Below are 10,747 nucleotides of genomic sequence, written 5' to 3'. Positions count from 1 at the left end.
AACTTGGTTTCTGCAGCAGGACAATGATCCAAAACACACCAGCAAGTCCACCTCTGAATGGCTGAAGAAAAACAAAATGAAGACTTTGGAGTGGCCTAGTCAAAGTCCTGACCTGAATCCTATTGAGATGATGTGGCATGACCTTGAAAAGGTGGTTAATGCTCGAAAACCAAAACCAAAAACCAAAATTCCTCCACAGCGCTGTAACAGACTAATTGCAAGTTATCGCAAATGCTTGATTGCAGTTGTTGCTGCTAAGGGTGGACCAACCAGTTATTAGGTTTAGGGGGCAAACACTTTTTCACACAGGGCCATGTAGTTTTGGATTTTGTTTTCCCTTAATAATAAAAACCTTAATTTAAAAACTGCATGTTGTGTTCACTTGTGTTATATTTTACTAATATTTTCATTTGTTTGATGGGCTGGGGGGGGGGGCTAGTATAAGTTATTAATGGCCGGTAACTTAAAATTTTAGTAGCCAAATTGGCTGGTAAGTGGAAAAAGTTAATTTCAATCCCTGATCACCAGTACAACATAGTCATCCACCCACTCTAATAAGTTCAGTAGCCCCATCATACTCTGGTACAAGTGACTGTCCAGTCTTTAAAGCCCTGACTTTCAGTGGAAATTAGTCACCTTGAACCTATGCCAGAAGGAGCTTCTCTGCTTAAATGTAATAAGAGGTCTTGCCAGGGGAGTCAGTGGATGTGGCAGCCACCCCATGCAGGGACCTAACGGTGTCCTGGACCAGTTCTTGATATGTGTGAAATTGAGCTAGGTCAAGGAGTGAACAACTAGGCACCGAAACAGATAAAATAATAAAAGCAGCCTTCTTTGATTCAATGAGGTTGCCTCTTCCTCAGTTTTGGGTATGGACGGCCACTTGTTGATTGGTTGAATCAGGAAGGCTGGTCCTGAGCACCTCTGATAAGGGCCTGCCAACTTTTTTAGTGCGAGACTTTGTGATGTGGTCGGTTGATAGCTGAATCATACCTCCATTCATAAATATTTGTGAGGGTTTGTATCATCTGGGATTGGTGTGCTGTGAAGGCAGTTATCCTTTTTTTTATCTTTAAGTTATCTATTATCTGTTTACTATTATCATTTTGCATTATTGACACACTATTTTCCTAATTAATGCTGTTCAGTTGCTTTGACACAATCTGTATTGTTAAAAGCGCTATATAAATAAAGGCGACTTGACTTGACTTGACTTATCCACATAGAATGAATCTTCCACTATGTCATTTAAGTCAGCCGTATCACTTCTGTGCTCTTGTACATGGTGTTGGAGGGTATAAACAATGCAACATGGGCCGCAAGTAGTACTAAATAGAAGCATATGCCACTCTTATATGTCCAGTTGCATCTCCCTGTGCATTGTCTCACCAAAGGAACCACAGCACTGGCTTGCATACCTGTTGGAACATACCTTTGACGTTTTTGCTAATGGCAATGATATGTTGACGGAACCTCAGGAGGACACCTCAGGATCATTCAGAGATTATCCTTGATGCTGAAAAGAACAGTTAAAGACACTTCTGCCTTTACCATTGTGTTGCACCATATGGTGTGGAATGAACCGAGACTTTGCTATTTTGCATTCCTCCTCTACAGTTATCTTAGCCAAATACCCAGCTGACTTCACTTCACAATTTCAGGGCAGTAAGCCTTCATTTTCTAAGGATCTTGTGCCAGTGTGCACTTGGTGCTTCGTAAACTGGGGAGTACAGCCTCTTTACCTGGCATAGCGTAGTACATGAACACCATCCACATTCACTCTGATGGTTGCATTTTGCAGCAGGGTGTAAGCATTTTGATCCTGTTTAGACCTAGTGACCATCTTGTCATTGTACAGGAGAGTATCATCTTGCCAGAGCCTTTCCATATGCTGAAAGAGATCATATGGAATGCTCCTGGAAACGCATTGGATCCATCGTTCCCAGGAGAGACCATCCCATTTGTGTGCAGACAGCAGTGGGTCCCCCTATTTGGTCCTTTGCATGTGGACTGAATTTTTGTTAGGATGTGAGGCATCGGGTCTGGCCCAATAAGGAGCAATGTCTTCACCCGGTCTGCCGGAAGCAAGCTGTGCTCTGCGAGATACAGACCTGTGTGATTGAATACGTTATGTATAGCAAACAACTTTTTGGAATTAGAGACTGAGAAAGTGACACCTCAGAGAAAGTGATGACCCTTCAACTTTAGTGTGACATTGCTAAATTGTCTGCAAGGGAAGCAACTCAGAACTACTGGCAGGCTTACCATAAGAACAGCCCTGGAGATGTCATTGGAGTCATGAAGGACTCTGAGTTGTAATTCTTTGCAGACCTTTTATGGATTCTTGAGGTTGCAGGTGCCTACTACATTGGCCAATCCACATCTCCAGCAGCGCTTTACCTCTTTAATCCAGGTGACACTCTGGGTAGTGGTCAACTTCTTGAATTGAAGTATCACTTTTATAGAGATCAGCATGCCTGTAGTTTAAACAGTAGGCCATGGTGCTAGCAACGCCAAGGTCATGAGTTTGATTCCCACGGAATGCATGAACCGATGAACTGGTGTGTTGTTTAAATGCAGTGTTACAGGTAACAGATGCAGGTAATCACAGATGCTCAGTTCTCTCTCATATAACACAAACATCCTGGATAACAGCCCAAGCAGTTGTTGCTAGTTCTAAAGTGTTACATCTGTTGAGGTTTCAAAGACAGATTCAAGTCCATGGTAGAAGAAAGAAGTTTCATACAGAAGAGAGTTTTTTTGGAACACTAAGGTTTTTCCTTAGTTATGTATATATTTATTTCATGAAACTTATGTATAAAATCAATATCACACTTCTACTTGTGTGATAAAGCTCATATATGAATAAATATATCTGCAATAATCTTTAGCTGCTAATGTTCACATGATTTAATTTATTGTTAAATAATTCTGTATATGGTAAATTATGGCATTTTCAATAAAAAGTCATTGGTTTGTTAGAGTGAGCGATGAGAAGTGTCTGAAATTGTTCCAAGACGGCGGATGATAGGACTTATATAGGGTGTATTGGCTACTTTCTAGTATAGAAGCTTAAAGTAGTCTACAAATCTATTTCAGTTTACATTTGTGATATGATTGTTGCAGCATTCTGTCAATGTAAGGGCCCATTCACAGCAAAAAATTATAACTATAATGTTAACTACATTAGCGTCCACACTCTTGTTAACCAACTCTGTTTATTCTGGTGCTTTATTTAAGCTGGTGCTACAGTTATATTCTGAGAAGAATAGATATCCACATGACTTCTCTTAGTGTTAGGAGTCTCTTAGTTATAACTTTATCGTTATCGTTATTATCAGTTATAATTTTAGTGTAAACATATCTTATGTCTATGGGAATTTTAGCTTGTTTTTAATTCTGTAAGGTCTGATGTAAGTATGATATATGTAGCTTGAAAGCTTTACACATTCCAGACCCAGATTTGCAGTGTAGTACATCAGAAATAGAAAGGAACATCCATTTACTGTCGGCAACACAACACAACGCATCCAGTATAGACAGCATAATTTCCAAGCTATTGTCAAGCCAACATGATTAACATTTATGTTTTTTTTTAATGTTTAAATTAACATTTAACAGTTTATGTTCTCTTTGTAGATATCGACTTGTTCCTTATGGAAACCATTCCTATTTGGAATCTCTCACAGATAAGTCCAAGGTGGGTGCCACATATAAACTTTGATTAATATATGAAGGAGAAGGAAAAATAATTTTATTTTTGAATTTTTGAGCAATAGTGATGGAGTTTATACAGGTGCGACATTGTAAAAGTGCATGACTGGTTCTTGTTCTAGAGAGAGTCTAATTTACATCTTATTTAAAGGCAGGGAAGGTGATTTGGTTTAAAATAATTTTTGCTATGCTGATTGAAATTCTCTTCACATCCTGATAGCAATCACTTAAGTTTTCTAAATGTATTTATATTGTTTGTGGAAGGTGTAGGACCATAAAATATTCATCCAATCATATCCCTCAGTCTGAGGGCTATGATAGGCTGTCCTACTTGCCTGTCAATGTATGTATTTGCATACCTCCGTGCTCTCTGTTCGTGCAGCCATGATACATCATCAGCATGTTCCATTATGCTATTGCAGACCGAGTGAGAATGGAAGGCGTTATTATTGTAATATAATGTGCTTTGTACTGTAATGTTTTCTCGCCAGTGAATGAGACACCAGGTAATCTGACAGTGTTACATTCAACCCTCCTCCATCGCTGTCTCTCATCATGTCGCTGGTTAGCCTTTGCTTAGCTTGTGCGTGTTCATGTGTTTTGGAGAAGGTGTGGCTCTTGCTAACCTTTCTGAAATCACCTACCCTACCGTTAAGTCTCATTTGCCCTTGTGATATCACAAATCCCACAAGCCATTTTTTGGAGCTTATACTTATTGGATGTTTTAATGGTATAATGACCTCTTATATGTCAAAAGATATAGACAAATATTTATGCCATGATGTATCTGGCTGACTTTAAGATGTGTCTGACAGTGTTTACATTTATTTTGCATCATAATTTTATTCAAAAAATGCAATTGCATTTGTGCTAAACTGCATTCCATGAACACTCTTAAAGAGAACATGTGCACACATATGCACTTAAGCATTTGTCAATAGTTGACTGTCAGTCCGTTATATTTATATATTGAATACTATATTCCAGAATACACAATGGTCTTGTGGGGTTTTCAGAAAGGAAAAAACTCTTGCAGTGGAATGTAAAGTTTTAGGAAGGTACAGTATATTACATAGGAATGATCACTACTATATGGAGGAAGACACCCTTATGTTGTTACTACAAAAATACAGTATGGTTATATATATTCTTATTTTGGCATCAACTTTCTTTTTACACACAGTAGTTTTCAGCTCGACATGGCAGCCACCAAGATGAAACATTTTTTCCTAGAATAGTGTTAAAACTGAAATCTTAATCTCATGTGAGTGTAGATTATCAACTGGTTTTTCATAAGTACTGTTTTATTCTTGAAAGTAAAAACTAAACAAAGCCAGTAAAGGAAATTAATAGGTCATGAAGAGGTTATTTGCATTTCCTAGTGGGCTTAATTCTATTATCAGGGAGACACATTCTTTCCTTTAAAATGGTATTGGAGGAAATGTACTCTTAACATCAGCATATTTTACTTGTTTCCTGTTGTAGGAGTTGCCGTTGTATTGCTCTGGTGGTCTCAGATTTTTCTGGGATAATAAATTTGACCATGCTATGGTGGCCTTCCTTGACTGTGTCCAGCAGTTTAAAGATGAGGTGGAGAAGGGCGACACAGGCTTTTGTCTGCCATATAGGTGAGAATATCCAGAACACAAATTTATATAACAAAAATGGCATGTCATTATAGACCATCAGGCTTTTGCAATATGTAACTCTAGCTGATGCAAGGGAAAGCTACGGAGCACCTAAAGGGGCGTGGTGGTTGGAAAAAAAATTGGGGTAAGAGGAAATTTGTTTCGCGTTCCCTCCAGAAACCTTGCGTTGCCTCGCAAAGATATTTGCGTTCCCTCGCAAAACTTTTGCGTTCTCTCACAAAACCAGTTGTGTTCGGACAAACACTTCCTGTTTACTTTACAGCTTGTAAGTTAGTGGTTCGTACAGCTCATACGTTCATAATGGAGCGGTCCATAGAGTTTTATTTTAAACTTGGACTCAAGTTCAAATACAGTCAGCTTTGCTTATAGTTTAAGGTACGGTTTTGGGACATTCTAAAACGCTTAATGTGGCTTAATGTAGGCTACTATAACAGTGACACTGGAGGCCCAATTCGGTATTAGGCCTAATAAATACTATTAATACTAATAACAATTGTAATATTAATGACCTCATTAATTACTATCAGTAAAGCAGATAGACATAATGCAACGTTTCTCCTCCATTTAAAACCGTTAGGCTACAGAAAACGCTTAAGGGAGGCTAATGGACGAAGACGGTAGCCTATAGGCTAAAACCAAAATATGGTGCACAGTTTATTAATAAAATATAGCATATTATGCACAGGAAAGCAGACAAGCCCAGAATAGCTATAAACAAGCCAAAACCTCATTTAAAGCGAAGCTGAAAGTATGGGCTCACGTACCGCTCTCATTCAGCACAAATCCAAATGTTTCCATATTCGCAATGTATTTGAAACTAAACCATTATTTATTCAATTAACTGGGCTTTGTACGTTCCAATATCGAAGGGGAAAAAGTCATAATGAACAAAAATATGCCGCACATGAGTGGACCGGGCTCACGCTGTATGGCACAGACTATAATACAGATTATTTAAATTGACTGTGTAACATTTTATCTGTATTGGTGATTCTATGTTTTATTTTAATAATGAACAGGCCAAATGTGACATTAATTTTATATAACAGTTCAACAAAAAAGGCAATATTAAGTGTACATTTTACATTTTAAATGTAGCCTACATTTAAAACATATTGTCAATATTGTTTGTTATTTTTTACAAGGAAATAATAGTTCCAACGAAATCCGCAACAGAACAGTGTTTCGTTAGTGAATGAATCTGCAGCTTTGAATGATTCGGAGAGTACTGATAAATCAGAACTGATTAATAACCCTTTCATAACTACAACCAATTGCGTGGATTTTCCGTTAGTTTTGAATGGCGTGCCTGACATTGGATCAAACTTTACCCGATGAGCAAAACGATGCTGGATCGACGTCGGAGATCAACGTCGTTTGCACGCCACGAGAAACATCGATTCTAAGTTGATTATATGTTAGTTTGCGATCTGGGTCGTTACTGAATGAATGAATGCTTTGCCTTGCTCATTAGACAGTGACTTGCCACCACCTACTGGCGATTTTAGTTTTGAATCTAGAAGTATAACTTAGTTTTGCCATCATTTATTGCTTTATTTATTAATAATACACTTAATGAAATGTGAAGAATATGACATAAAACATGACATAGGCCTACAATTAATAAGGCTAGAAAAACTTTGCAGTAAAAATTAACATGGAAAACAATTTAAGGGGGCAGATATTGTCCCTTAATGGAAAAGGTGTGACTGCGGTCTAAGTGGGGGTACTCAGAAGAATGTTAGGCTAAATGCCCTAGGGGGTACGCTATTGGAAAAGGTTTGAGAACCACCGGCTTAATGGATTACTGCGTTGATTGCCTGTAGTATATTTTTAATAAAATATAAAATGTGGGCTTTTTATATCACTGTCTTCTTATATTAAACCACGTTAAGCGCGGTTTTCTATGGGGAAGAAAACGCTTATCATGCAATTCAGCTCATATGGGCTCATCTGTTTGCATGTACACAGAATATATTTTTAATAAGTTCTATAGCATTTTTTTAATCACCGTCTTCATTAAGCCGCGTTTTCTTTATGGGAGGAAAACGCTTCTGTTCTTACCTGCTTTCATGTATAATTTATTAATAAACTGTATACCGAATTCGTCCTTTTTATACCACTATCTTAGTCCATTAATTAAGCATTTTCTTTCTATGAGGGATACTCTTAAAGTGCAATTCAATTTACCGGGTTACGTTCATATTCTGGGCTATTCTGCTTGTCTGTATGCTTTATTAATAAGGTATGTACTGAATATAGTCATCCAGTGGTTTACATTAAGCATTTTAGAATGTCCCAAAACCGTGCCTTGATAAGCACTGACTATTTCATCCAAGTTCAAAACAAAACTCTATGAACTGCTCCACTGAAAACGTACGGAGCCCCTAAAGGGACATGGTGGAGGAAAAAAATCAGATTGAGTGAAATAATTTGAGGTGGGAGGATTAAATATTTGTCAGATTTTTTGCGTTCTCTCGCAAAACTTTTGCGTTCCCTCGAGAAACTTTGCGTTCCCTCGCAAAACTTTTGCGTTCTCTCGCAAAGATATTTGCGTTCCCTTGCAAAACGCAAATATCTTCTCACAAAGATATTTGCATTCCCTTTTGCGTTCCCTCGCAAAACTTTTGCGTTCTCTCGCAAAGATATTTGCGTTCCCTTGCAAAACGCAAATATCTTTTGCGAGAGAACGCAAAAGTTTTGCGAGGGAACGCAAAAGGGAATGCAAATATCTTTGTGAGAGAACACAAAAGTTTTGCGAAGGAACGCAAATATCTTTGCGAGAGAACACAAAAGTTTCGCGAGGGAACGCAAAGTTTCTCGAGGGAACGCAAAAGTTTCGCGAGAGAACGCAAAAAAAAATTTCAGAATTTTTTTCCCCACCACCATGTCCCTTTAGGGGCTCCGTAAGAACGTATGGAGCTGTATGAACCACTACAATCTGTAAAGTAAACAGGAAGTGTTTGAATGGAACTCAACTGATTTTGCGAGAGAAAGCAAAAGTTTTGCGAGGGAACGCAAATATCTTTGCGAGAGAACGCAAAAGTTTTGCGAGAGTACGCAAAAAATCTGACAAATATTTTTCCTCCCACCCCAAATTTTTTCACTCAATCTGATTTTTTTCCACCACCATGTCGCTTTAGGTGCTCCGTATTTAGGTGCTCCGTAGATATTCATATATATATATATATTAGTTATTTTGTTATATTACTGAATATTACTTTTCACAATGAATTTAATTCCAAAGCAACATGTGGTGTGGAAATTATAGTCATATAGAACTGTGATGCAGTCAACAGAACTGGAACTACTTTTTTTTTTTAAATGCAGTAGACCTGAAAAATAATCTGTCAACCAGTTTTAGAGTGCATTAGTTATTTTGTTATATTACTGAATATTACTTTTCACAATGAATTTAATTCCAAAGCAACATGTGGTGTGGAAATTATAGTCATATAGAACTGTGATGCAGTCAACAGAACTGGAACTACTTTTTTTTTTAAATGCAGTAGACCTGAAAAATAATCTGTCAACCAGTTTTAGAGTGCACTCCATTTATATTACCATATAAATGACTAATAAACAACAACAAAAAACATTTACTTTGGGTTTTAATTTATTATTTTTTTTGGTGGTGTGTGTTGGGTGGGGGTGCGGCTGGGTGATAGTAACCCACTTTTTTTTAGGACTACACCACTGCTTAACAGTGTGAATTTTTTGCTAAAATGCAGTGTCATTATGTTAGATTTAACGGAGGTGTTGAGGCGCTCATTGGCACCCACTTTAGCTGGTGGTACCCTAGGCAACCACCAGGTACTTGGAACGTTGTGTAAAAGAACAATATTTAAAAGCACACGTCCAGTTTTGTGTGAGTGAAGGAAATCCGCTTGGGAGGGGAGAGATTCGTCCTCGCGCGCATGGATCGCGTAACATTATGCGCTCTCGACATTGTCATTAAGATCACACTATAGAAACTGCCTAAAATTAAGCATAAAGAAGAGAAGAAAGCGGCCCTAGGCAGCTGCCTACACATGCCAGGATCCGCCACTGCCAGATGCAGTTAGAAATTTACTAAAAACAAGCCTATCGCAAGACATCTGGTGGGGGGGCACCTGGGGTGGCCAGCCAAATTAAAAATGTAGCTATATAAATATGTATATAACAAACATCAGAAAAAAATAGGAAACAGTACCTTTGTTTTTCGTATACTTTTGTCGCTTACTATTAAAGTCATTTTCGGATTGTATTGTTGTTTGCAACGTTACTTGGCAATATTTTAAAGATATTATTATTATTATTATTATTATTATTATTATGGTATTTTGCATGGTCTATTATTGGAGTAGTGTCACCTGGGTGGGAGTTTGAACTCCTATTCACTGAGAATAAAAATAAATGAATAAAAAAAATCATTCAGTCCATGCAGAGACATGTAGAGCGGGGGAATCTCCCATCTCCCCACCCCCTGAATATTACGTATCATAACGTAACTACATTATTTAGCGGGTTTTACTTGGAAAAGCAGCTGATTTCTATCATTCAAATAACTGTGGATAAACCTGAAACTATAAGAAGGATTGGAAGGGGGGGTTGTCTTAATCTTATCACTCAGCATACCCGGTTAAAAAAAGTCACCGCTCGCTACTGCTATATACTGTGTGTGTATATATATATATATATGTATGTGTGTGTGTGTGTGTGTATTTTTTTTTTTTTGATAGGGCCAATTAATCTGCTAATATCTCATTTTTGTTGATTTTATCATGTATTTGTGTTTGCACTGAAGATTCTGTTTTTCTTCTGTAATTAGAATGGATGTGGACAAAGGAAAGATCGAGGACACGGGTGGCAGTGGAGGTTCTTACTCTATTAAGACTCAGTTTAACTCAGAGGAACAGTGGACCAAAGCCCTCAAGTTCATGCTCACTAACCTGAAGTGGGGTCTGGCCTGGGTCTCCTCGCAGTTTTACAACCGTTAGATTTGATCTCGACTCTGACACCTGATCAATGACACCAGGAAACCACATGAAATCTTCACAGTACTAAGATGAGAATTTACCTAATTAAAATCTTTGTGTGTGTGTTTTGTTTAACTGTTAAACACCATTAAATACCAGTGATGTGAATTTGTGTTTGGTATATTTAATTTGCATAGCTAGGAATATTAGAGGTGAGAAGGGGATAGTGGGATGTTCTTCCTGAATGTTTTCTTGTCTGGAACTGCCCAGGAGTCAAGTGCAACTTTAATGGTTATTCTTACTCAGCCATGTAATATGACAGAGGTAAGAACATATATACTGTATAGATTTAGAAGTACTTCAACTACAAAAGGCTTATAGAAGATGAAAATTGGCTGCTCATGGTATTTATGTTTACTTATACAT

The 10,747-nt window shown here is 37.7% G+C and overlaps 1 protein-coding gene across 1 annotated transcript in view; it reads left to right on the top strand.

Moving 5' to 3' along the window:
- becn1 (beclin 1, autophagy related) overlaps window positions 1–10,504 on the top strand; it is a 61,183-nt gene extending 50,679 nt beyond the window's left edge. Inside the window, exons 7-9 of the mRNA XM_016258237.1 lie at window positions 3,640–3,700; window positions 5,200–5,342; window positions 10,174–10,504. Coding sequence (XP_016113723.1) covers window positions 3,640–3,700; window positions 5,200–5,342; window positions 10,174–10,342 — 373 coding nt within the window. The 3' untranslated portion in view covers window positions 10,343–10,504. The remainder of the gene's footprint in view (window positions 1–3,639; window positions 3,701–5,199; window positions 5,343–10,173) is intronic.
- The last annotated feature ends 243 nt before the right edge of the window (window positions 10,505–10,747 follow it).

Source organism: Sinocyclocheilus grahami, unplaced genomic scaffold, assembly GCF_001515645.1.
Source record: "Sinocyclocheilus grahami isolate Dianchi unplaced genomic scaffold, SAMN03320097.WGS_v1.1 scaffold1661.1, whole genome shotgun sequence".
NCBI lineage: Eukaryota > Metazoa > Chordata > Actinopteri > Cypriniformes > Cyprinidae > Sinocyclocheilus > Sinocyclocheilus grahami.
The sequence above is the reverse complement of the archived record's forward strand: the minus strand, read 5'-3'. Positions and strand labels throughout refer to the sequence as shown.